The sequence below is a fragment of the Epinephelus moara genome, chromosome 23 (genome assembly GCF_006386435.1).
Source record: "Epinephelus moara isolate mb chromosome 23, YSFRI_EMoa_1.0, whole genome shotgun sequence".
NCBI classification, from domain to species: Eukaryota; Metazoa; Chordata; class Actinopteri; order Perciformes; family Serranidae; genus Epinephelus; species Epinephelus moara.
The window spans coordinates 1177691-1204970 of NC_065528.1; the positions used below are offsets into that span (position 1 = coordinate 1177691).

General features: G+C 40.2%; 2 protein-coding genes across 2 annotated transcripts in view; both read right to left on the reverse strand.

The window, feature by feature from the left end:
• LOC126385214 (pleckstrin homology domain-containing family A member 5-like) overlaps positions 1-27280 on the reverse strand; it is a 628760-nt gene that overhangs the window by 386245 nt on the left and 215235 nt on the right. The gene's annotated exons all lie outside the window — the stretch shown is intronic.
• Positions 17022-22273, reverse strand: LOC126384792 (uncharacterized). The gene is made up of 5 exons (XM_050036087.1): positions 22173-22273; positions 18235-19218; positions 17942-18109; positions 17730-17825; positions 17022-17435 (listed from the first exon to the last, which is right to left on the reverse strand). Exons 2-5 carry the CDS (start codon positions 19087-19089, stop codon positions 17286-17288), a joined length of 1269 nt encoding a protein of 422 aa, XP_049892044.1. The 5' UTR covers positions 19090-19218; positions 22173-22273; the 3' UTR covers positions 17022-17285.

Here is a 27280-nt window from a genome sequence, read left to right on the forward strand (position 1 = left end):
CTTGCTTTGCCTTGACCCGGAAAACATTCTTCTTCTTCTTCATTTGAAATGGCAGACTAGACAATGGCGCATTGCTGCCCCCCTGAGTCTGTCTGTGAGTTTTATCCATGATGGAGTTATGTATGGAGCTCTATTTTTATTCAGAGAGTGGTATATCATATATATATATATGTATATAGTTATGCGGCTATTATAGTAAAAAAAGAAAAATACAGGCATACGTGTGAAAATTAACAGTCCCTTTATCCCCTTGATGCCTGAATTTATTTACAATTATAAAAAAAATAATTATATGTGCTTTTGCTTTCAAGGTGATGCGAAATTAAGTGGAAATTGTTAATTTGTCTTTAGCACATAGAATAGATATAAATTTAGGTATGATGCAAAAAAAAATGGTAAAAACAAAACAAGTAAATACTAAAAAAACAAATTTTCCTGTCTCAGGTATGTAGTTTTTATTGATGCCACACAATTTTTTTCAATGTCCTGACTATAACACCAACTATTATAATCCAATGTGAAACAGAGCTCAAGATTTTCACTTAGAACATCTGTTTCATCACCTGGTTAGGAGTGTAGTCTGTACGTAGCATGCACAGGCCCCATGCACAGAAGTGCCGCAGCGGTCGCGGGCTCAATCCCAGCCCGTGGCCCACATCATTCCCCCATTCTCTTTTTCCCCACTTCATGCTGTCCTAAAGCAAAAGACTAAATAGATAATATTATTTAAAAAAACAAAAAAAACAAACAGCAGTAATAATGCTATAATTTCGTTTCGTCGAGTTTCAGTTTTTTGCCGTTTACACATGGCCATGTTTGTGAATGTAACCATGTGTACATGATGTGTATATAATGTAGATAAAAATGTCTGTACTCTTCTATAGTGATTTCTTTGTTCTACACCAGGTGATGAAAGCAGCAGTAGTGAAAGTATATTCACTACTATATACATACATATATGATATATATATATGTATATATATATATATATACACATATACATGAATAAAGATAGAGCTCCATACATAACTCCATCATGGATAAAACTCACAGACAGACTGAGGGGGGCAGCAATGCGCCATTGTCTAGTCTGCCATTTCAAACGAAGAAGAAGAACGTTTTCCGGGTCAAGGCAAAGCAAGGTTGATTAAAAGAATTATGGTCGTATTTTATTTCCCGACTTGTTTTTAATAAACACATAATAGAAAATCAGATAAAGGCTCGTTTTCCGTTTTTCGATTTCCAATTTCCAGACGAGAAACGGGAGTCGACTCGTTTCCCATTTTTGTTTACCAACATCAAAACAAAAAACGAATGGCCGCAAAGTACACAGACCCGGGCGGCCCACTGCACCTGTAAAGCAGGCCTAGGAGAGGTGTGCTCTCATGCAGCACCTCTAATGTATTCTGTGTTGGCTGCTGTTGATATTAAAAATAAAAGGTTAATCCAGTCTTTTGTGATTTATTGTTATTGCAGCCCACCGCACAGCAGACAGAAGGCATGTTGACGATGTAATCGGCACTTGTCCTAAACCACGTCCTAAAGATGGCGCCGCACATATACTGTGACGTCACGTGTAACCTATGAATAAACCGACTGTAGCCCTGTGCGTAAAAAATGCAGCCCTGCAGCTGCCAATCAAATATGTGCAAACACTCATTCGTCATTCCTTTAACACAGGGCTGGTTTCAGTCTGAATCCCCACTAACCCCGTCCTACCTCCAACTCTGCACTAAACACAGACTGCTGATCTTCCCATCTCACTCTGAGAAAGACTGAGTATTTCCCAAACTGTGGAAGGATTCCTTTCAGAGGAAGATGACACTTTGCTGTACAGTAGGTAATGAGATTACTAAACTACTCTACATGTCTGTCTGAGAAGTCTCAGACAACACTAATGAATAACTCTAATCTACGAGACACAGAGACGGATGACTGTCATATTCAAATAAAATAACTGAAGCTGTCCAGGTTTAGAATAATGAGAGGCCCAACATGATGATAATTCAGCATATAGACAATGACTTCCTCTTGAGACTCTCACTCACTAAGAGCCAGTGTGTAGTTAAGACCCAGCATTCCCTCCTGAGTTCTACTCACACTTAGGGGAAGAAACGTGTGCCTGAGAAGGAAAGGTCCAACATCCAGAGACGACCACCACTGATTCATGGAAACATTCAAACAGATGTACAGCTCAGCAGCAGTGCCAGACAGAAGCACAGAGGGCGGGAGAGAAAAGTTTGAACCCTGCCAAGTTATATTAGCACTAATGCTCCCTGACTTCTCTCAATGGTGTCACATGCCTGACCTTTACTGCAGAGGTACCATCTCTGTCTACTGGACGGAAGGAGATTTTGATTTTGCTGATGATAGCAGACATACAGCATTCCACACAGAGGTGGGCTTATGCCCCACTAAGGATGGGGCTATGTTGCAGTTTTGCATTGGGAAGGGTCAAGCCTGGGTTCTCACTGTCACTATGGGTTTGACAAGACTTCAGGAAGTCACCGGCCTGGCCAAGAAATGGCTATGACAAGTAAATCCCTGCAAATCCACAAACATTTGTTTCCACATTTCTGTTTACAGATTATACAAATGAGTTCTAGGCATGGCAAGGCAGACTATCTTTTGTTTGTTTTGTTTTCCTGTTTTAAAGTGCCAGTGTGTAAAATGGGTTGAAAACAGTGACATCAGTGGTCAAATTCTAGATTGCAGGGCTCACTCGCTCACCCCTCCCGTCGGGTAAATGACGGTGGCCTCGTAGGACAAAAAGCCTTGCGCAGACACAAGTTTTTCAGGAGTAGGTCTATCTAGCGATGAGGTGAATATTTATTTAGAAATCTAAACCATGTTACGATATTGTAATGAATCACTCACAAGCAGGAGACCAGAGTAGCATTCGGGAAAAAGGCCCGTTTATTTGAGCACTCCAAAAACTCCGGTAACACTCCAGGGGGTAGCACGTAAAAGACTCCGTCCCAAACTCTGACTCTTCTAGTGTAACACACACATACTCACTTACAGTACCCAGCAGGGCAGCCCTCCCCTCTCTGCTCCACCAATCTCCAGCCCGCACACTGACTGACAGCTTACCACACTCACCACTGCCTCAGGGTCGCTAGCGACCCTGCAGTAAATGTTCTGTTATAATGTCAATGTTCTGTGAGTTAATGGCATGTTTGGGATTGAATGAGTATAGGTAGGGGGGCGGGGTGCGAGTGTGACGGGGATTAGGGCTGTGTGAGTGCGCTTGCTGGTGTGTGTATGAGCGAGCTGGAGGAGAGAGCAGCAGTGCACAGTTGGAGTTACAGCTAAGCTGTTGTTTGTTGGTTGTTTTACAGTAACCTGTACTGTTCAGTAATAAACGGTGGTTTTAGCTGTACTGAATCCAATCAGCAGGGTACATAGGAGTAACGTTGCTGCTATCCTGTTGTCTGTTATTGACATAAGACTAAAATTTTCGGTACGTCCTGCGCTGTTATCTGCGGAGGGATACACCGGTGAGCAGCCACAGGCACAGACGTAGCCTGTAAACAAAACTCAGCTGTTTATTTAGCCTAGCAATATCTCCGGACTATAGTAGCTGCAATGGACGACGTTGAACGCGATTTTGAAGAGTTTCTTGTAGCGGACACAGATCCAGAGCCGTATGAGCCGGAGTACACAGATGAGGAACTCCATGTGTTGGATGCTGAGCGGGCGAGAAGAGAGGCTGAATCCTCCGCTCCTATTTTGCTGCACAGAATGGGATTCGGTGCTACCATCGTTGGGGAGATATATCATCAGGAGGAAAAGCGCCGCAGAGAGTGCATCACAAGGAGTGAAGTTGCGTCTTCTTTTCCTCGCAGATGACGGTTCGGGTTCATTCTCTCCCGTTGCATGGTAAGTGTGGTCCATTCGCAAACTTTATAACTAAAAAAACTTTTCACTACTCTCTATCTACGAACTACTAACACTCTCTGCTGTTTCCTCCTCCTTCTTCCTTCCTTCCGCAGTCTTCGTTGGTTTAGTTATACACGCGAAACGCATTCTCTGGCTGGCTGGATTATCCACTCGGGCTGCCGTACATACATGGCGGCGCAAGATGGCGACCTCTCTAAAGCAAGGCCCTTGCTATATATATATATATATATATATATAAAAGCATAATTATAAGGCTACGAAAACCGAACGAATTTTATTTTATAGCGATTATACACTTATATAAACATATTAATGGGTAGAATATTCAGATTCAGATTCAGATTTGACAATAAACCATGCCAAATATTACACACTGGCCCTTTAAGGAAAACATAGTAACACCCCTAAAAATCTTGTTTCTGCTGACCTCCAGTGGTTTAACATGCAACATGGCTGCAGTGATGTACAGGTGTGCTCCAGCACCCCATGACATAACTGTTGGCTATGATTAAAGATGCAATGTGGCATGCGAAAAGAAAAGAAAAGAAAAGAAAAGAAAAGAAAAGAAAAGAAAAGAACTTATTTCATAAAGGGACTTCACAGAAAAGTAAGGACAAAGAAAGATAAGCAAACAGATGAATGAAAGAGAGAGAAAGAATTAAGAAACAAGTCTCTAAAAAGGCAAATACAGCAAGAAGACAGAGAGCCAGGCGTGGGAGTGTACAGGCTGAAGAGAGGGCTCAACATCACAGAGAAGAGGCTGGTGGAACGGAGGAAGGGTGTGATGTGAGAAGGAACCCCCTCCTCCCCCTATGAGTGTGTGATGTGTTGCAGCCAAGTGTGCAGCCTTTATTATGGGCCTGTAATTACAAGGAGACAAGAGTGGAAAGTGCCTAATACTCCTGGCTGCGTTCCGGGAGAGCGCTGGGATGAAAGCCCACCCAGACACACTGCATGCATGCACCCAGCACCGGCAGCACTGACAGCAGCCTGCTGCTCCACCCGAACCTCCCCCGATGGCTGTGATTAGTATGAGGAGGAGGAGAAGCTGTACAGAGGATGAGAAGATATGAGAGGAGGGTGAGATAGAGTGAGAAAAACCGATAGGAGAGAGGGAGGTTCAAAACAGAGAATCGAGATTTGATTTCTGGGGGAATTTAAGACCAAAACTTCTCCCCACTTTTTCTAGTGATAAAACAGTGCAGACACAGAGCATCATGAATTAACCACATGCACTCTAAAACATAATTTAGGAAACCTTTTACATTACTCCATTATATGCTCTGTTGCAAAATAAAAATATAATTCAGTCAGGACCACTTTAGTCAAAGAAAAAATTATTTCCATTTGCAGTATTATATTTGGGGGTATGGGACCTCTCTGCCTTTCCTCGGGACTATGCAGAAAGCCTAAGGTGGAAAGAGCACACCTTTATGATCTTCCACGTGCCTACGTAGAAAGCCTTAAAGCAGAGAGAGCACACCTCTCTGCCCTTCCACATGCATACAACTAAAGCCTGAGGCAGAGAGAGCAGACCTCCTTGCCCTTCCATGGGCCTACATGGAAAGCAGGGAGAGCAGCAGCAAAGACCCCCCGGGAACAGAACAGAGCAAGCATCAATGAAAAACAGAAATGACACTGAAAGGTCAGACACAACATGAAAAGGAGGAGCTGGGGTGGAGGTGGATTGGAAAGCGGCTTGCAGAGGAAGAAGCAACAGTAGGCAGGCCAAAGCAGTTTAAATAGGGTGCCCTGAATGAGATTTTCCAATTAGTTGCATACAAAGGAACAATGTGATCTATCAGCTGACTCCCTTTCATCAATCAGCTGATCCGTCAGTTGACTGGGCTGCTTGAGATCAGCTGATGTAGATGGAATGTAAGCTAAGCTTGACATCATGTCCTGCCTGAACTAAAGTTATGCTCAGCTTAGTTATTTTGTTCAACTTTTTGAATTGCAAGCACTATTTGAATGATTTGTGTTGACACTAAAAATATACTGGTAATTACTAGAACAAACAAATGTAACTCATTTTGACTATAATGTATTTGTTCATTTATCAAAATTCATATATATAAATCAGCATATGAAGCAAAATCTCAAACTGAGATGTATACCATGTGCCTTTAAAAATAAAATATTAAAAAAAAAAAAAAACACAACCAAAACAGTTGCACGCAAAATTTTGGGCACACCTGGTCAAAATTTCGTTGACTATGAATAGCTAAGCAAGTAAAAGATGACCAAATCACCACAGTTTTAAGTTGGGCACCCAAGATTAGTGTCAATTCAGTATCTGACTAAACATCTCCCCTTCTCTTTCCTCCACCCTTGCCGGCTTGGAAGCATTAAAAAAGAAAAAAGAAAAAAATCCAGGTAATACTTGAAATTGGAAAAGTGAGAGTGGCCATTTCATGTTTGCGTCATCATCAGGAGTGGCTAGTCAGCAACAACAACAACCAACAACATCTCCGCAAACACCTAAAACACACACACACACACACACACACACACACACACACAAGCAAAGTTATCAGTCCCATTTCATGTTGTTCTGTGCGTTGTTCTTTCCTTTCCTTATTCCTTCCTCTCCTTCCTCTGTCTCTCCCTCTCCTTGCCTCCTTTCCTCTCCACTGGTCAGCTCTAGTCATGCATGACATCAGACAACCTCAGTTTACAGCTCTCCTTCACTACTGAATGTAAAACAGGCTGTTAAGACTTTATTTATTTATTGGGGTCTGCAAAATCATTTGACACGCACGCACGCACGCACGCACGCACGCACGCACGCACGCACGCACGCACGCACACACACACACACACACACACACACACACACACACACACACTCTCTCTCTCTCCTTTCCTTTCCTTTCCTTTCCTTCTTCTCTTCCTTTATCCTTTCAGGTTTTCTCATAGAGTAAATATGCAATCCATGGCCTTCATCTCTCTACTTTGTGTATTTCATATAATTTAGTCCCACACACACCCCACACATACAGTATGTTAATGTCTTCTGGCCCTGAGGCTGTTATTAAGTGTGTGCTGTAACAGTGTAAGACCACACACACCAGCAGACAGGACTCTTTACTAGTGTTTTAGCCGTAAACACAGGGGAGTTCATATATTTGTTTAGACTGTGTTTAACTGTCTAGTAGGATTTTTGGTCCTACTGAATGCTTTAATTTGAACTACATGGTTCTCAGAAGGTATTTTGAAAACTGATTTGAGTAGGTCATTTTGACAAAAAAATATTCCAAAACATGATGCACAAAAAACATTTTTGGGATGGTAGCTAAGAAAGGTGGTAAGCAACCATAGCCATTAGTCAGGAGGCAGTTACACTTCAGGGAAGCTCAAATATTATTGTCCATTATTACACAGAATGTAGAAGAGTAATGTAGGGGTGGTAAGACTTTAATTTCCCTGGTTGTATTGCTAACAGTCTGGATAAGATCTTGTGCCAAGCCCAGCAGGCAGCAGATGAGCTATTTACTGCAGTTACTTGGAAACTGTTGGTGGAGAAGTGAATGAGAAATGCTGTGTGCACCCTCAGCAGCAACTGTCCAGGTGCCCTCAGGGCAATAGAGGAACCTAATGCTGAATTCGCTTTTTTAATGAAGAGATGGAACAGTGGTGTGCGTCAGGGTTCTAAATGCATTTTTATGATTTGTATGTGTTCACGATAACACATTGCTTTCGTAATACAGCCTTTTTTACCTTTCAGCTGTGCGTTTACACATGCATGATGGTTAACAGGGATGGGGGGAGGGGGTCAATCACGATATTTTTGTGTGGCAATATCCTATTATCACACAGTGCCAAGTATCGATTTTTTTACTATATAAATTATTAATATGACAAATACAAATTAAACTTCAGGTAGCCTATTAGAATAATATAATCAATTGCTTTTTCAGTCCACTAGATCCATTTTGCTGCAAAAAAAATGGCTGAAGTGAGATGAACAGACAGAAAACTTTCTCTGAAAAGTGAATTGAAGATTCGAAGAAGGAACCAATACAGATTAGATTCTGCTGTCAGACGGCCTGAAAGAATTGAGTTGGTTAGAGAAATCTCTCCTTTCTTACAGGGAACTTTCTCTTGATAAAAGAATGCCAGACAAAAAACCTTCCCTGTACTTAAGAGTGGTGGTTTATGTGTAACATTAAGTGCTGATGTGTAAAGGAGTGTTTTACTCTCCCTCGGATGATGTGGTTGCTGATGGATGTGGGAGTATAGGAGTAAGTGGTTTCTTTTGCTGCTCTTCCTCTTGTGCCCTTAGGAGGTGTTGTGGGAAAAACTACATTACAGAACAACATCATAGCCTTTGTCATATTGAGTGGGAACCATTTATTATGTATAAGTACGTGTCAGAATCTAAACCACTTTATCCAGCAGATGTAATGAATGCACAGGCATTTGTCATGATGACAGTATTATGCTGCACAGCCAAAGAGCAGACGGTGCATCAGTCAAACTAAGAGACATGACTTAAAGCAAGTGTGTTCTGCTAGAGAGGTAAACTGCATCATACTTGGAGTATTTACTATGAATATAATTTATGTTCAAAGGGTGATACTGGTTTATTACCACTTGTATCTTTTTCGCAAAGCTATTTAGCCATCGTCATGCCTCTGTGCCAGTGATAGCTGCAGCTGGAGGCATTGTGTTTTCAAGTTGTCCGTGCGTCCCATTCTTGTGAACTCGATAACTCATTGACAAAAACATCTCCTTGGATCAACGATTAACTGATTAGATTTTGGTAGTCCAAGGACAAGGCCACTGTGATCTTGCATCCATCTCTTTCTTCTGAACACAATATCTCAAGAACGCCTTGAGGGAATTTCTTCAAATTTGGCAAAAATATCCACTCGCTCTCAACGATGAATTATTCAGATTTTGGTGGTCATAGATCAAACATCAAGGTCACTGTGACCTTACATCTGTCTCTTTCTTGTGAATACAGTATCTCAAGCATACCTTGAGGGAATTTCCTCAAATTTGACACAAACGTTCACTTGGACTCAACGATTAACTGATTAGATATTGGTGGTTTAAGGTCAAGGTCACTGTGACCTTGCATCCGTGTCTGGCGTGATGATATTAGCCACTTGTTAGCCATTTTTAAGACACATAAAAGCTTCAAAATTACTGACCAATTTTATGTCGTGGAACAAAACATGAAAGTTTCTTCAGCTTGTGTTACTACAGACCTTATTTCAGATATCTAACCAAAAACCCATTCAAAAACCCATTGACTTTGAGACAGCAGAACCAACAGTGCTAAAATGCCAACTCATTTCCAGGTTTTAGGACTCATACCTGCACCACTCTATTGGCTTTGTCATGTTATCCAATTTTATTGGAATTTGGTGAAAGTTGGACTTGCGTAACCTTCAGTATTAATTAACTTTAGTAAACAACTGAGGAGTGCTCTGTGGCTCTGTGCAGAGGTGAGGATGGGGCTTCAGGGCTCTGCGGAGAGTAAATCTAGCTTTGGTGTTTTTCAAGACAAAGAGGCCTAGGAGCTGATGGGGACTTTGTTTATTATGTTATTATTTGTTATTGCACTATTTATTTATTTACACACAATAATATATTTCTCTCTCATTTTGTGTGTAGTTTGTAAAGATCATTTGCACTGTATGTATTTTGTTGCACGTTTGCAAGTGATATGTTTGTCTTTATTTGTATAGAATTTGTGGAGACAGTTTTCACTATTTGTTGCACGGTTTGCATTTGATGTTCATGTACAATTGATAATGTATTTCTCTGATAAAAAAAATCACTTTTGCTTCAATGTCGTCTTTTCTGATATAAAAGCCTTTCTATTTACTCTTTGAACTTTTTTTATACATCCACATAGTTAATAGATAAAATATAGGAGTTAAAAACTGGAGGCCAAAAAAGTTTGGTTTTAAAAATACCCATGCTCGTGTGGACTAGGCCTTAGAAACTTCAGGTTCCTCTTAATAATATGATGTATGGCACTTGATGCTGACTGCTAGAATGAGTTAGAAAAGTCAGGAGTCAGGAGAGTCAGGCATCCCCAAATTGGCTCATGGTCTTTAAGAGTTAAATCCATGCTCTACTTTATAATCACAGTAGTTATGTCCAAACAAGCAAGTGATATGCCTGTTGAATGAAAATGAGTACATTCACTAAGTGTGCAACACTTCTGTTTCTGACAGCAAGTGATGAATTTGGTGATTTGGGAGAATGCTGATATTGGCATAGGTAGAAGAAGAACTCAAAATGTTTTTGTTCTTTTGTTCCCCGATATTAACAGTACAAATATTAATACCGCACAGTAAAAGTCCTGCATTCATTTGCATCAGTTAAGAAAAAGGTTCTGCATTTAAATTTTTCAGCAATATCCCTGTTTTAAGGTATACTGGGATATAAAAGTTGAGGGTTATCATACTGTGTACATTTGCTTTTCTATGATATTGAAAAAAAAAAAAAAAAGTCCAACTCAATGTTGAATCTCCCCTTTATTTTCTAAGGAAAGACTTTTTACACATACTTCCATTAACAAAATGGTTTCAATTTTCAATTATGGTAATACAACATTTGTTCAACTGACAGTTACCCTTCCATTTTCATTCCTTTAAGGGTCAGTCGGACTTCTAATATAAATTCTGTAATACCGTGATAATATTAGCAATATTTTCTAAGACGGCTATCGTACCATGAAAATCTCATGCTGTTGCAACCCTAAAGTGAAGGAGAGGCATTCAATCAATCAATCAATTTTATTTATAAAGCCCAATATCACAAATCACAATTTGCCTCACAGGGCTTTACAGCATACGACATCCCTCTGTCCTTTGGGGGTCCATGTCATTGGTCCAACAGCCCATTGGTCCAACATCCCATTAGTCCGACGTCCCGTTGTTCCGATATGTGATTATACTAGGCTATACTGTATTTGTGTACCATAGAGGATCAGCAAACGCAACAAAAGTAGGCTACTGGTCGAGATAAAAGTGCCATAGAGAGAAGAGCGTGAAACACCATAACCTCCTGTTATTAACTCTGGGGTGCGGGTTGTGTGAGGAGCTCTCCGCGGTGCTGAACGGCTCCCGGCAGGCGTATTTCTGCCTTGATGGTGCGCCGCGACCGGCTCTGGGTCAGCTGGAAAAGGCTTGAAGCGCAGCAGGCTCACGGCTTATGTGTTTGCCACTTTCTTTTTCATTTTAACCCACACCATGATCTTTTCCTAACCCTAACCAAGTGGTTTTTGTGCCTAAACCTAACCAGACCTTAACCATAGGGCATCATGATGATTTCGGAACAACGGGACTTTGGAATAATGGGTTTAATATGGTCGGAACAATTGGATGTCGGACCAATGGGCAGACCCCGTCCTTTGGACCCTCTCAGCGGATAAGGAAAAACTCCCCCAAAAAAAACCTTTAACAGGGGAAAAAAATGGTAGAAACCTCAGGAAGAGCAACTGAGGAGGGATCCCTCTTCCAGGACGGACAGACGTGCAATAGATGTCGTACAGAACAGATCAACACAATAATCACCACAGTGTACTTACATTTACTTAATGTCTGTTTATAGTGGAGCTTACAGTTTTAACATCATGCTAAATAGTTAAATGAATAATAATGCATCATAATTTAACAATTATATTTTGTAAGTAAAATCTGAATCTGCAATGTAACCAGTAACAAGTCTCTGTCAGCTAAATGTAGTAGTATAATGTTTTCTTGTGAAGTAGAAGTACACAGTTAATAAGTAGTATGTCACTGAGTTACATATTTTTAAGTACTTAGGGGGGCTTGTCTATGTTATTTCACTGTTCAATGAGTTAGAATAGCAACATAATTCAATATTTTTCATATCTAAACATTATAATAAATCTATAGCTGTTTGGGGCCCTGGTATATTGCTCAGGACCAAAGAAATCTCAGTGTTGGGATTACAGTTGTTTGTATGACCGGTTCTTGAGAAAGCTGCAAGCAGTAATACCACATGCCAAGCACTTGGCCTGATCCACACAAGCACATTTTGAACAGGCACTAGTCAGGCTAAATTAGTTATGTATACTCTCCATCACAATGTTATTCTAACTTGTAGAAATGGTGGCCACATGATGAAAATAAGACTTCAAGTAGCAGAATTTGACACAGAATGTAAATACCTGTAATAGCCTTGAAGCTTACTGACATTAACGTCTCCTGTTTGTCCTCACAGAAACTTACATTGTCACCTGGCAAAGAGGGGCGACTTCACATTTAATGCTAGAGGTTCTGTTTACAACGTGTAATAGACTGTTCAGCAGACTCTTTGGTCAATCTATCCCTGGTAATTGATAAATAGCACTCTGCTCCAGAAAAGAAAAACTTTCTATGAGACTTTGCAGTTAATCAGCTGTAGTTTGCGGAGAGTCATTAATCATTTAATCAAGGGAGCAGTGTTGTGCAGGCTATTTGTTCAGATTTAGTCTCACAACAATACTCACAAACAGAAAAATAAGACCTTCTCTCCTGTCCTCCCAGACGTGTGTGTGTGTGTGTGTGTGTGTGTGTGTGTGTGTGTGTGTGTGTGTGTGTGTGTGTGTGGTTGGATGTGGGAATGTGGGCGTGGATTTGGTTGAAAGTATTGAGAATATCCATAATGAAACACACATGGTGAGACCAGTGTGAATACACATAAAAACACACGCACACTGTGTCCTTGCTGCAAAATGAAGAACACTTAGGGGAGCAAAACCTCAAACTAAAATTGCTTGTAATAGCAACCACACTGGCAGGCAGAAAACACACTGTTCTCTACCCTGCTCACATGAAAACTCATCTCCACTGACTGCCGAGGTATTCTATTTTACATGAGATAGTCATATCAATGATTTTGGATATTAGTAATAAAAGGGGAGTAATGGGAGAAAAACTACAGAAGAAGAAGAGACCAGTGCTGTGGTTGAACTTGGAGCTCACAAGGCTCCACAGTGATCATGTTGGGAATGACTTTCAGATTTTTAGAACTGTAGATACTGTTTGATAAACACCTTATGGATTTTATACAGAAGGTATAATACAATAAGTTAGGGAAACAGGCAACTCATGTCATGTTTGAGCTAAACAGAATGACTTAAAGCTGAAAGCAAAGCAGAGTGTGACTATAGGAGTTACATTTATCTAATGGTCTGCTAAATCAAAGCTAAAAGCTTTCTCCACCAACTTCACACATGGACGTGTGTTTCCAGGTTGTATAAATGTTAATGCTGTATTCATTGCAAAGCCAAATTCAGCAAGTCTTTGCTTTGCCAAGTAGAGCTGACATGGAGATGGTTGATTTGCAAAATGACATACAGCAGATCAAGTGGCAATGACGTTTGGGGACCTGTCAGCAGGGAGAAGTCTCCTCTCCCCACCTCATGTGCACTGAGTGCCTACTTTGGATCCACTTGCCTCTGTGACATGGTGTTTTCACAAATGAAAATAATCAAATCAAAGTAAAGAAGCTGCTTACTGACAGACACCTCACAGACTGTCTTACACTGGCTGTCTGTAGCTATAAGTCACAGCCATCACACTGACTGAGTGAGTGAATAACATGATGGCAACAATTTTGCCTGAACAGCAATGCTGCATAAGATGAGACATAGAACTGCACTTAGCTTAATTGCAACTCACTAAGAATTTTATTAGCACACATTATGATCTGCTTTCTAAAATGCTTATGGTAATTGCAGTAACTTTAGTGGATAAGCATTACAGTTATCATGTGATCTGTTCACTGTAAGTATGTTGATTTTTTTTGTTTGTTGTCTATAATGACCAAAATAATTTCTTCAGACAAATGGAAAAAGGCCATCTGCCTTTATTGTTTGTGTTGGAATAAAATTTAATTATGAAACTCAGAACTGAAGAAATAATGGAAAATTCTTAAAGCGAGACAACTACAGTCTGATATGCTAGTTACAGTGCTTTTGTGAAAAGTTGGAACAACATTTTACATTTCATGTAATTTGAATACAGTTAAATGAAAGGCCTCAACCCAGAAGTACAATCTGGCCTATATTTTTCTCTCAGCGCTTCAATCAGTAGATGTTGTCTTTCCCTGAGGCCAAAGCCAGGAATCCTGGGCTTAAAGGTTGGTGACTACTGCGTTAACAATGACCATGAAGCAAGAAACAGCTTTTAGTAGAACCTTCAGGGTTCAACGTGAGGCCCAAAGCTTCACTCAAACGGGAACAGTCTTGCTCCTTTTCCACTGGCTCAGTCTAATATGCTGTAGCTACACCATAATCACACTATGCATTTCCACTGCACCCTCACAGCAGGCATCAAAGTGCTGACCTGTGGTCTTTCTTTGAAGCAGAACCAAACTGTAATGGTCCCCACTCTCAACAGAGCCATACCATCACCGCAAAGGGATTGGTTTAACATGTACGGTCATGGATACAGGGCAGTTGAGTGCGGCGGTCCAACTGTATGGAAATTCAATATTACAAATCAAAGCTCCCGCATGTCACAGTTTGGTGTAGCACTCAGCTCCAGTGCTGCAGTCGCAGCACACACACTGCAGCCTGCCTCAGATATAGGGTCAATGCACTTCATCTGGATTCACTTCCTATTCACAGAGGACCAGATGGAAGTTGATGAATTTCATTGCATATCAACAGTAAAATAAATCTAACTGTAACTTTTAATAAATTGTGCTGAAGGATTTCTGCATCATTTGGAACAGTAACTGAGAGCCTAAAAGAGAGAAACATGCAATATTGCATATACTGAGGAGCAGACGGAGCCAAAGGTAAGGAGGTATGGAGGTTTTATCCTAAGTATAGGTTACCTACATCTCTCAACATAAACATATTCCAGTTAGAACCATTGCTATACAGCTATGTCTTGAGACAGTTCAGTATATTGTCATCTCCACTGCAACACACTCAGTACTTTCTTTCCAGGTTGTAGGTTACATAGCAACATCTTCCAGTTAGACTACAGACAATTCCATTATGTTTCATGCACATTTAGTACTTTCCCCACTGTTAGGTCATAAGTTTAACTATAAGGCAAATTCAAATATGAGCATAAAATCTGATTAATATCTCAAATATTAGAGTAATCCTAGGTCCCTGTCCAGTGGTGTAAGGTAGTTACAATGGGCCCCAGTACACGCTATTGTGACGTGCCCTAGTGCAGACTAGTTAATAGTTATAAGACGGACACACACATACACCACTCGCAACTGCCAAAGGAATCTAATTTTGGAAGTTTTGCTACTTTTTCCTCCTGTTCATTTCTCTCGTCTGTGCTTACTGCTGCTTTTTTGTTTAAAAGGCATGACTGCTAACTGGACCAGCAGATGTGCTCAGCTTGTCAGTCTTGACAGATTTTGCATCTAAAATTGAGCATCGCATTAGTTCAGGCAGAACATGATGTTGAGCTCAGCTCACATTCCAGCTACATCATCTGATCTCAAGCAGCCCAATCAACTGACTGATGGAAAGGAGCCAGCTGATAGATCATGTGAATCTTTTCTATGCAACCAACTGGCAAATCTCATTCAGGGCGCCCTATTTAAACTGCTTTGGCCTGCCTACTGTTGCTGCTTCCTCTGCAAGCCGCTTTCCAACCTGCCTCCACCCCAGCTTCTCCTTTTCATGTTGTGTCTGACTTATCAGTGTCATTTCTGTCTGTCATTGATGCTGCTCTGTTCTGTTCCCAGGGGGTCTTTGCTGCTGCTCTCCCTGCCTTAGGCTTTCATATGTAGGCTTATGGAAGGGCAGGGAGGTTTGTTCTCTCTGCCTCAGGCTTTCATCATACGTGAGTGGAGGGGCAGAGAGGTGTGCTGTCTCTGCCTTAGGCTTTCTGTGCAGGCCCTAGAAAAGGCAGAGGGGCCCCAGAACAGAGCAATACCACCAAATATAATATAATACATCAAAAAGTTTTCTTTGCCTACAGTGGTCTGGACTGAACTACACTGTAAACCCGAACAAGTTCAGAATACTCAAAAAAAAATTTGTAACCGATTACATAAGAACTTTAAAGTTATGCTAATACATTTTTCGAGTTACATTATACTTAAAATGTATGCGTTCAGTTGACATAATCTATATTTTAAATTCAATATAAATTTTTTAATTTCTCTTAACTTAATATTTTAATTTTCTTCATACTGAAGTGATTTGATTGAATGATGCTTATTAAAATTAAATTACATAGTCAAAAAGATTAATTGTACACAAATTATTACATCAATAGTATCTAATAAAAATATTACACTTTAGTGAACTCAAATACTCAGAAAATCAGTCAAAATATTTACCACTTGCCAATTTAAAATGTACAAGACTCCCTGTTTTCAGTTTGTAATGATCAAAACCAAAACAACTGCTATGGACCAGGGGTCCAGCTGCTCGCCACTCAAAAGAGGTGCCCCCCTCCCCAAAGCCATGCAAACAAATGTAATGGTGCAAATTCAGTTGTGCAGATATAGTTGTGTACATGTAGCTGTAGTCTGTAATCATGTATGAATGATTGTGCAAGAGAAACATCATTCATGCAATAAAAGCTTCTTGACTTTGTTCCAATCAGTATTCAAGTTTTTTTTTTATCAAAGTATGAAACAGCATACCTTTTAAAAAGGCATTAACAATTGTTTTTTTTTTTTTTCTTTGAAGAACAATATATCGGGCTTAATAAAAGCATGAAATGTCACATAACATAAAAGTGCAACACCTGGAGTCAAACTCTGAACAGTTCTTTTAAATACATTTTAGCAGCCTGAATTTTGAATCCTTGGGGATGAACAAACTTTCCCTTCTCTGCACTGTTTTAAAAAAAAATGCCCATGCATATCTTATAAAAGTAGCAACAAAAATATCTAAAATATACCAAATAAAACAGAATGCAATAAAATAAATACATAAAGAAAATACAATGAAAAATAAATAAATAAATACAAATTCAATTGCAATTAGCCATCAGGGCATACTGATGAGTGAGGTAGATGAGGCAGTACAACAAAATAAAGTGAACAAAAAATATACCTCTCATTTTAAGCTTATAAAAAGCCAACTGGGCATGTGCCTGGACAGAAGTGCTTTTAACATTTGAACAGACATTATCTGTGTCTTAAGAACATCCTACAATACACCATGGTTGTTAAAGTACCTGTGCTTGTTAAGGAAACAATACTGGATATGGATCACATTTATGGGTGCCTGCACTCAAATTTCTCAGCTTGTTTACTCTTTCAACAAGTCATTTTTTAGGGTCAGTAGGCACGGTTTCAGTGGTTTGTTATCATCGAGACACATGAGCAGTTTCTGAATAAATGTGAATGTGTGAGTGAGTTTCTTTGGGTAATCTAAATGCAATGCATAGATTAAACCAAACAACAGTACAAATGCATCAGCCAACCATGGGAAGCTCACTCACAACAACTTCATCCTCAATCACAATAGAAATGCTCTCAGGGCTGAAGTGGATGGCACCAGTAGTGTCAGGGACCACAGACAGGAGCGCCAAAGGAGTTTCAGCAGTGTCCAGCTCATCTTCACCCTGCAAAACTCAAAAAAAAAATCAATTATAAGGACAAATCCAGAAAGATGTGACACAATCCTTGTTTGTAAAGCCAAAATATATTATTTATTTTTACTATGAATACTTAGAATGTATTACAAACCCAGAAAACAACAAAACAAAATAGTAATGTAAAAATCAAACATCAAATTTGAGCACTGTATTGAGATACAATGAAAATTAAACTAAATACAAACAATGGCAGGGTTCTCTGTTCATTTTTGTAAATATATTTGACTGAGTGGCACCACTGTACAAAATATTCACACTTACATTACAGGTTTTGAAGAACTCTGTGTCATCCTCACGGAGATAGACTGGAAGGGCACGAAGGGCCAGGGTGCGTCTCATGTTGACATCATGTTGTTCCTAGATTGAAAATAAAATATATAATGATCATTATAGAAATATTTTGCCAACACACACAGTCTGTGTCCCTGGCATAATATAGCTATCTAGGCATCACAAAACTATTACAAACTTACTTCCAAGTCATAAATTTTCAGGATCTCTCTCAGCGCCTCTGCTGTCTTCCCCGTCCGTGAGGCCTTCTGCCGATACAATGCAACTAGTTTTGGTGTGTATCGGTCAAGCTTACAGTAAAACTGGTTGCGTGGATTCACATTTGTGATGCGATGGAACTCAGCAAACACCTGCACACATACAAATACTTAGGTGTAAAAATAACGTGGAGTTGTCAAATAATTTTTTACATGAAATGTTAAATATCAAATTTTTTTTTTTACTATTATTAATTAAAGTAACACTATTTATTTACCTGTGACTGCATTTGTAAGGCCGGCCAGTTCTCCAAGAATTCCCTCACCTGTGGACTCCCTTCAACAATGTGTTGGCGGCGAAGGGCAAAGGTTGTGTGCATGAGCTTTTCTATCAGTATCTGGTCTCTTTCAGTCTTTTCAGTCTCTTGTATGATTTGTACTCTCATTTCCTCCAACGTTGCCTGATTCTCTCCCCTGGGGAAGTTGGGAAGGTAATTCACCTCAGCTCTTCTGGCTCTTTTGATGTTAGAATGGGGATAATCATTCTCAGGGTTGGTTTGACTCCTCTTGCCTGCATTGATGGAGACCTCCACACAACCAGATCTGGCCAACTTAGTTCGATAATTCCCCATCTTGAACTTTAAGGCAACCTTCCATCCATACCATCCACTCTTAGTTCCATGTTCTCTGAGGCATGGATGAGCTGTTATTAGAGCTTCAGCAGCCATACCCACTTCCTTGTCATGTGGATATGGCTTGAAGTTGTACATTGTTTCAGCCATGTTTTCCAGGATATTGTGTTTTTGGGCTCTTGTTAATTTCAGTGTCGTCCCTGAACTTTCAAAGGCAGCATTTCCCTGTGCAAGTACATGCTCCACTTCATACGAGAAAGTTGGCACAGGGAAACAATCTGGCCAGTTCTTCTGACGCTGTCTTAAATTTACATGTGGGAGTATGTCGGTATCAGAGCTTCCAGTGGAGGATGCATCACTTTCAGATCTCACCACTTTCAATGTGCCTTTCTCAGAGAGCTCCTGAATATCCATAAGAACACTGAGCTGTCCATTGAAGTCAGGATCCTCATACTGAAGGGTAAAGTCACAGTCCAGCCTTGGCTTAAACTTCTCTTTCATTATATTCTTGAGGTCTTCTACTCACTGTGGTCGCTCGGTTAGAATGAGCTTCATGGCAACATCTGTTGCAACACATACACGGAGCACAAATTTCTGGGGAGTAGTCATATCTTGACACGTGTTGATGTACTGTAATTAAAACAAACACGGTAAATGGAGTTAGTTTGATTGTGATTAAGAATCATCTTAGAACAAAGTCATTAGCTGTTCCCCTTAGATGAGCTGAAATTTCAGTGTAGTAATATGAACCGTTTTGGTGTTAAGAGCAGTCTTCCATCTGTTTTGTATGCAGAGAGAGGCAATGTGTCATTGAAAGTGTGGACAGTCAAGTTCCCTGGTGAAAGTTCATAAGATCGCAGATGTTCAATGTAATATGATGTGTGTCTCTTGCAAAGAAAGACAATTTGGTTATCGACAAGGAGAATCTGTTCAATTTTGCAAAACTGAGGCAATCCTCCCTCCTGTCCCACAGACACAAACATCTCCACACCATAATCAGTTCCATCAACATTGACACCTGATGTGCGGTAAATCATGCTGCTGTCTGTCATGTGTTCAACATATGCCTTTGCAACATCAGGAAGCCCCGATACCATCACAGATGAGACACTTGATGTCTGCTGGTGAGGTTTGAAGAAGGATGGGGCACTGAGATGGTATGCCAGCATGTGTTGGTGTCTGTTTGCTAGTGTTTTTAAAACATTCTTGAAGTTTTGTGTGTCATGTACTACACGCTTGAAAAAGAGGTGTTTTCCCTCAAATCTCATTGTCCACAAGTGGACAAGAGGTCCAAAACAATGTATGAGGTCAGGGTAATGCTCAGTGTAGTGATGCTTTGGTCTGAGTATGATATCAGGAAAAACTTCCTGCAGCATGTGTCTATGGTCCTGTATCTTCATCTGCAAATACTGGATGGATTCGTCTGTAAACACTGGGCAAAGCATCAGCTCTACTACCTCTTTCAAATCCATGAGTACTGTCCATGCTCCATCCTGCTCTGGAACTTTACTACCAATAATCAATGGCAGTAGTCTGAGCAAAGTAGCATTTTCATGGCCATTGCCACGAATCGTTTTCTTCACAGTGAAGGTCTTTGGGATAGGCTGAGGTCTGTCAACCTTGTCTGTGTGCTTGTATGGGAATGACACGATTTTTCTGTTCAAACACTCCAGGGCAAAGTATTTATGATGGATCATTTTCCCAATACACAGGGCAAGCTCTACAGGCACAATGCCCTCAAGAAGATTGTGCAGGACATCTGGTGGGAAACCTGTGACTGTATGAAAATACTGTAGACCCTGACTCAGAACACAGTCTCCCTGAACACCACTCTGACCCTGACTATCCCTATGCAGTACAGCATCAACATCATGACTGGCTTTTGTCCTCAGACTGAATTCTCCACCCCCAACATCATGAGCCTGAATTTGGTCTTTGGTAGCTGTGCAGAATCTGCAAAAATATTGAGCTCTGAAACACTTTGTAAATCCTGCTAATGCATGAGCTGCAAGATTATCAGCCACGACATACAAGACTGTGCCTTTTACTGCTTTACCAATGGACTCAATAAATACACCGTCTTGCTTCAGAGTTTGGATATCTCGTAACAGAGGACCAAACAATCTTTCGTAGCCAACCCTCTGAACGTCAGACACCTTACATAAGGCTGCTAACTGAAGCACATGCAATGATGATCTATATTTACTCGGCAGATCAGCAAATACCCAGTAGACTGAACATAGTTTATGGACTTTCCGTGATGTTCCAAGTGGGTTTGCTATTTCAAGATCATCAATGTACAAAAGGAGTGGTAGCTTTAGATCATCTGAGGTAGAGAATAATTCATTCTCTTTGTAGTAGGAGCCATCTTGGTGGCTCATAAAATGACCTTTCTGTGACATCTTTGTTTCTAGAATTTCGTCCAGAATGTCTGTATGTTTGAACATTTTCTGAATCATGTCAAGAATAGGAACATGGACTACTGTGTGTCCTGGCTCTAGCACATACTCTACAGGCTTCACCACAGGGTAGTTTTTCTCTGCAAATGTTTTCCTTCTTTTGGTTGAAGATAACTCTCTACCTTTAGCTGTGGCGTTTACAAGAATGTTGCTTTCCAGAACAGCAGTAACTACCTCATCTAGAGTATTTTCACTAGCAGAGATGTCATGATGTTGTAAGACTTCTCTAATAGATTGCTTGACAAGAGGCTGGGACAGAGAAAATATTTGTGTCAGATGCTCCACTATATCCTGAGTTGCCAGGTCAGACACATGAAGAATTGTTTTCATCTTTAAGAATAGTGATGCTAAATTTTGGTGCAGCTGTGCTCTTAAAGTGTCTGTGTCACACTGACTCTCTACCTCAACAGGGTCAAAGGTGTCTGTGCTCTCATACTGAGCAGGTCCCTCCCCAACATTTTCACCAGCAGGTGTGACTGGCATACCATTATTTTCCGAACATATAATATTCATATCAAAATCTGAACTGCCTGCATGGTTTCTGCTTTTGTGTGCATTGAAAGATGAGTACCCATTTGTGCTGTAACTGCAGTTACTGTATGGGCATACTACCACCTCGTGATTTCTTAAATGAGTCCTAAAATGAGAAAATAGTGATTCCTCAGAAAATGGCTGCCGAAAGCCACACAAGGGACATGTAAAAAATGCCCTTCCTGAATGCGATCCATCAGTCACATATACTCTGCCTGTATCACTATGAGACCGTGACAAATGAGCTTTAACTGCATTAAATGACTGGAAAGTACAAATGCAGTCACTGTAGAGACAGGGTAGAGGGCTGACTCTTGAGTAGTGGCTATGGTGCAATCGATAATGCCTAAATAACTTTGCACGAGTATCCAAGGATACAGAGCACAACTTGCACTTCCAATCCATTTACTCCTGCTCCCTATAATTGAAACTTTTTTTGTAAACAAACATTCAGGCAATATCAGCATAGACAACTACAATCCAACTTCAGATGGATTTGCAGTTAGTCAGGATAATTTTACTTATTCTTGATCTATTTTGTCAATAGTTCATAATTTCACTTCTTATACAGAGATCTGCAGATTTAAAACATACCTTGAACTGCTGTAGAAGAGGTCACACAAATCCTGCAGGGACAGATTAAACAAATGTCATTTCCAAATCATGATGAATGCCATAATCAAATGGTGTTTTTAGTACACAATTACTTTACCCACCAACACTGTTGCTCCTTACTAGGGAGAATGACAAACTGGTGATATCAGGTGACACTGGTGTTTCGTTCTATGGGACTATAACACATAACAGAGAGCACAAACAATGTAAAGTTGCTTAAATACATAAATGATTATAGTACATGTGTTATTTTGTCAGTTCCTTATCAGCGAGGGCAACTCCCTTAGACTCACTCACCACATATATTTTTTTGCAATGACGATTAGAAATTCGATTAGAAAATAAACTTTCAAATATGCAGCAACTGTATTTATGAAAACATTTCACCAAGATTTATGAGACATGTCCTCGGCAGATTTTTAATCGCACAGAACGGCGCTTTCCACGGCGCTAGGCCTGAATTAATGTTAACGACAGTAACGAAGTAGCAACATAGTAATGTAACGACACTAAAGATAACTGCTAAGTTAGCTTTAGTTTAAACCAGCTATAAATGTGTGTAATATCGTAACATGTAACTTCGTCATACATATTCACAGCGTCTGACAAAGAATAACTGACATTTTTGGAACTTTTGTACTTACCGGTTTGCACGGCAAACTTTCAAATCCTGAAGTCCGGGTCCCAGAATGCAAAATATAGACGATAACACGATTTTTGCAACAGCACGGCGAAAAAATGTGCGTTGTTAACAGGTTTTTCGATTAATTTGAATGTTTTTCCCCCTTCGTTCATTCCGTCGCATCGCTCGCTATGGTCCAGCCATCTTGAATTTTCTTGATACGTGCCCTGAACGGTGAGGCGTAGTGACGTCAGACGTCACGTCCCCTCACGTACGTCTGTTAACTTAGACGTTACAAGTTAAATGATGGTGTTCACTCAGACATACTGACCTCTGTGAGATCAAAACGACATAATTCGTTAAAAATATAGAAGAATACTTAATGTTTCAGTGTTGGGTGAACTTTTCACCGACTCTGATTTAATTGCCCGCAATACTTATGAGTTTGTAGTACTGTTCGGGTTTACAGTGTAGCTACCGCTCATCATCTTGTCACATGATCACACAGAGACTTGACATTAAGCAAAATCAACATACATGTTACCCAACAATCATCATCGTGTACCTGACAAAAATACCAAGGAAAATAAAAAAAGATAATTTAATTGACGCTTTGCTGATTGCTGCACCGATAGAGTAACATCTTTTGGTGGAGGCAGTGTGATGGTGTGGGGCGGCATCTCCCTCAAAAGGCTTTGAAAAAGAAGGCTTGTCATCATTGGAGGCAATCTCAATGCAGAGAGATATCAAGATGAAATTCTGCAACCAGTGGCAATCCCATATCACCATGTCTCTGTGGGGACAATGCTTGCCCCCACAGAGCGGGGTTTATCAGAGACTACCTCCAGAATTTGGGAGTTGGAATGGCCAGCCAGCAGTCCTGACCTCAACCCCATTGAACACTTGTTGGATCAGCTTGGGTGCGCTGTTCGTGCCAGAGTGACCAACCCAACCACATTGGCTGACTTGCGACAAATGCTGGTTGAAGAATGGGATGCCATCCCACAGCAGTGTGTGACCGAGCTGGTGACCAGCATGAGGAGGAGGTGCCAGGCTGTTGTGGCTGTGTGTGGTTCTTCCACACACTACTGAGGCTCTTGTTTGTTAAATGAATAATTTTTTTTAATTTTCCAATATCTTGTTTCTTCAGACTTCAATAATCCAATTCCACCCAACAACACCAAACAAGAGCCAACAGCATAGAAGATTTGGCAAATTTTTCATGGGAGCAACCCATACTGTATAATCAGCTCTGCATCCCACAAATGCATTTTCCTTACAAATGTGGCACCTTTTAAAAGGGAAATAAAAAGGCTTCCCAACGGTGTAAGATTTATTACCAAGAAGCATCGTTACAACAAAGAAATATTCTACCAAACATAAATTTCCTTACTTTTGGTGCTTAGTTTATATACAGTCATGGAATTTATTTCTACAACTGCACTGATGATACACAGTTGTATATGCCTATTAAAGTGGATGATCATTTTCAAATTATTAAATTAGAGACCTGCTTGTGTGCTGTAAAAGACTGGGTGTCAAGTGATTTTTTGGTTTTAACCCTTTCAGGTTCTGCTCAGCCGTTTGACAGAGCACATTTTGAGTCACTATTTCTTAATGAAAAATGTGTTGAATTTATCCTTAGCATTTGGTTTAAGCATGTTTTGCTAAAAAAGAAATATATATCCACTAGCTGTTCCCAGAAATCCCAGAAATGAGGGCTCTGTGTGGCGGGATTTTCAAAGGTAGGCATATTTTTCTGATATGTTATAGTTTTAGAGGTCTTACTAAACAGATTTATGTAACTTAATACAAAAAATAAAAGTCTGATGAAGTCAAATAATTAAAAAAATGTGGTAAAGGTAGTGAAGCTAAGCTAATGTCATTAAAACTGAGTATTTGCTGCAAAAAATGTGATCATTCATTGTTGTTAAATGATACATTTAATGTTATCCATTGCATATATGTTGACATAACTTTGCAAGTACACTTTTTCACTATCTAAAACCATGCTCATCCAAAATTCTATGTTAAAAGTAGCAATTTACAGTCTTTATGGAATAAAAAATAAAGGATGAATATTTACTATATAATTAATGTTATTCCATTATATATTTGACGGAAAAAAAAAAAAATCTGTACAATTTTCCACCATTAATTGAGCACAGCGTTAGTTCAGGCAGGACAGGATGTCAAGCTCAGCTCACACCTCAGCTACATCAGTTGGTCTCAAACAGCCAATCAACCGATGGAGCAGCTGGCTGATGAAAGGGAGTCAGCTGACAGATCACATGATTCCTTTCTATGCAACCAATTGGCAAATCTTATTTAGGGCACCCTATTTAAACTGCTCTTGCCTGCTTACTGTTGCTGCTTCCTCTGCAAGCCGCTTAGCAACCCATCTCCATCCCGCTCCTTTTTTTCATGCTGTATCTGACTTATCAATGTCATTTTTGTTTGTCATTGATGCTGGCTCTGTTCTGTTCCCAGGGGGTCTTTGCTGCTGCTCTCCCTGCCCTAGGCTTTCCACGTAGGCACATGGAAGAGGCTTTCTGCGTAGGCCCGAGGAAAGGCAGAGGGGCCCCAGAACAGAGCCATATCGCCAACTATAATACTGCAAATGGAAATAAAGTTTTCTTTGACAAAAGTGTTCCTGACTGAACTGAGATGTTTTCAAAGAACTGTAATGTAAATATCTAGAAAACCATTTGGTAGAGGCATATATCGAGAGAAAAAAAAAGGTTTTGGTGATTCTTCCTCCAAGTACATAAAAGATGCAAAGAGTGTGGACTTTAAAGGGCAAAACAGGACAAACTGAGATGCTGGTCATTGGTCCTACTCAATCACTGAGCATGACAGTTCACAATTAAATTAAATAACATACAAGTGAATTCTGAATGTTCATTACTTAGCCATAATGCATTGTACCCCACTTCAGTCCACAAAATAAACAACAACAATGGTATTCATTCACATAATAATAATAATGATAATAATGTATCTTAAGGGGTATAAAATTGGTTTACATTGTATGTCTGTCTGGCTTGCCCCATGTCAGTACTAGAAGTCTTCAAAAAGTTCAGAACACTGCAGCTCAAATCCTTTTCTAAAAACTAGTACACTAGTTTTAGCCTCCCTTCATTTGCTATCTATCCATCTCAGATAAGACTTTAAGGTGCGTTTGATGACCCATAAAATTGTAAATGGGCATGTCCCTCTCTTATCTGCCTGGTCCCTTTGAACCTTATACTCCAACCAGACTCTCTATTCTCAGAATACAGGGCTCCTGTATGTCCCCAGAATTACAAAAGAAGTCACCAGGCCAAAGGGCCTCTTCCTATCATGGCCCCTTCCTTTTGATTAACCTCCCTGCTGATATCATACAGTCTAGTGAGGCCTTAAAATCCAAACTCAAAACTCATCTTCTTTCCTTCACATTTAATTAATTGCTTATTCTTAATTTTCGGGCTGGTAAGTTGGTCTATGTTAAAACATCATTCAACACTATGCTTCCATACAAATGTTCACCAAACTTTTGGAACATTTTACTGTATATTGATGCCTATCATTATATAAAATAAATATTGATGTGACAGTTATAAAAAAAAAAAAAATAATACTGTGGTAAAATATTTCTGTATTACATTTTTAAGAGATAGGTGGCTTGGTGCGGCGTCTGCACTGCACTGGACCGTCATGGTGAAGAGGGACCTGAGCCAGAAGGCAAAGCTTTCGAGTTACTGGTCCATCTACAACCCAACCCTCACCTAAGGTCATGAGCTTTGGGTAGTGACCGAAATAATGAGACTGCAGATACAAGTGGCCAAAATGAGTTTCCTCCGTAAGTGGAGGAGCTCAGACATCCAGGGGGAGCTCAGAGTAGAGCTGCTGCTCCTTTTTTGTGAAAGGGGCCAGTGGAGATGGTTCAGGCATCTGACAAGGATGCCTCCTGGGCACCTCCTGTTAGAGGTGTTCTGGGCACATCCAGCTGGTAGGAGGCCCTGGGGTAGACCCAGCACACTCTGGAGGTATTACATATCTCGTCTGGCCTGGGAACGCCTTGGGGTCCTCCAGGGGGAGCTGGAAAGTGTTGCTGGGGAGAGGGATGTCTGGGGTGCTTTGCTCAGCCTACTGCCCCAGTGACCCAGCCTCAGATAAGCGAATAAAAATGGATGGATGGATAGATAGATATGGAGGGGTTTAATGTATTTCTTTGTGCCTTTTCTTCCAATTATGTATGCATTAAGTTTAATGAAAATATTAATAATTTGATAATTGGTGACTCTAAATTGCCCGTAGGTGTGAATGTGAGCATGAATGACTGTCTGTCTCTGGGATAGGCTCAAGCCCCCCTGCGACCCCCAACAGGATAAGCAGTTATGGAAATGAATGAATGAATGAATGAATTAATTATTTGACTATTTCATACATTCATTCATTTATCATGTTGTATATCTGGTTTAGT

What these genes read in the sequence shown, in the direction of transcription:
- LOC126384792 (XM_050036087.1), bottom strand. Translation starts at nt 19,089, where the DNA reads ATGAAAGAGAAGTTTAAGCCAAGGCTGGACTGTGACTTTACCCTTCAG. An exon ending in CCTTACAAATGCAGTCACAG is followed by an intron (nt 18,110 to 18,234) that starts GTAAATAAATAG and finishes GTATGTGTGCAG; the next exon opens with GTGTTTGCTGAGTTCCATCG. An exon ending in TGAAAATTTATGACTTGGAA is followed by an intron (nt 17,826 to 17,941) that starts GTAAGTTTGTAA and finishes TTTTCAATCTAG; the next exon opens with GAACAACATGATGTCAACAT.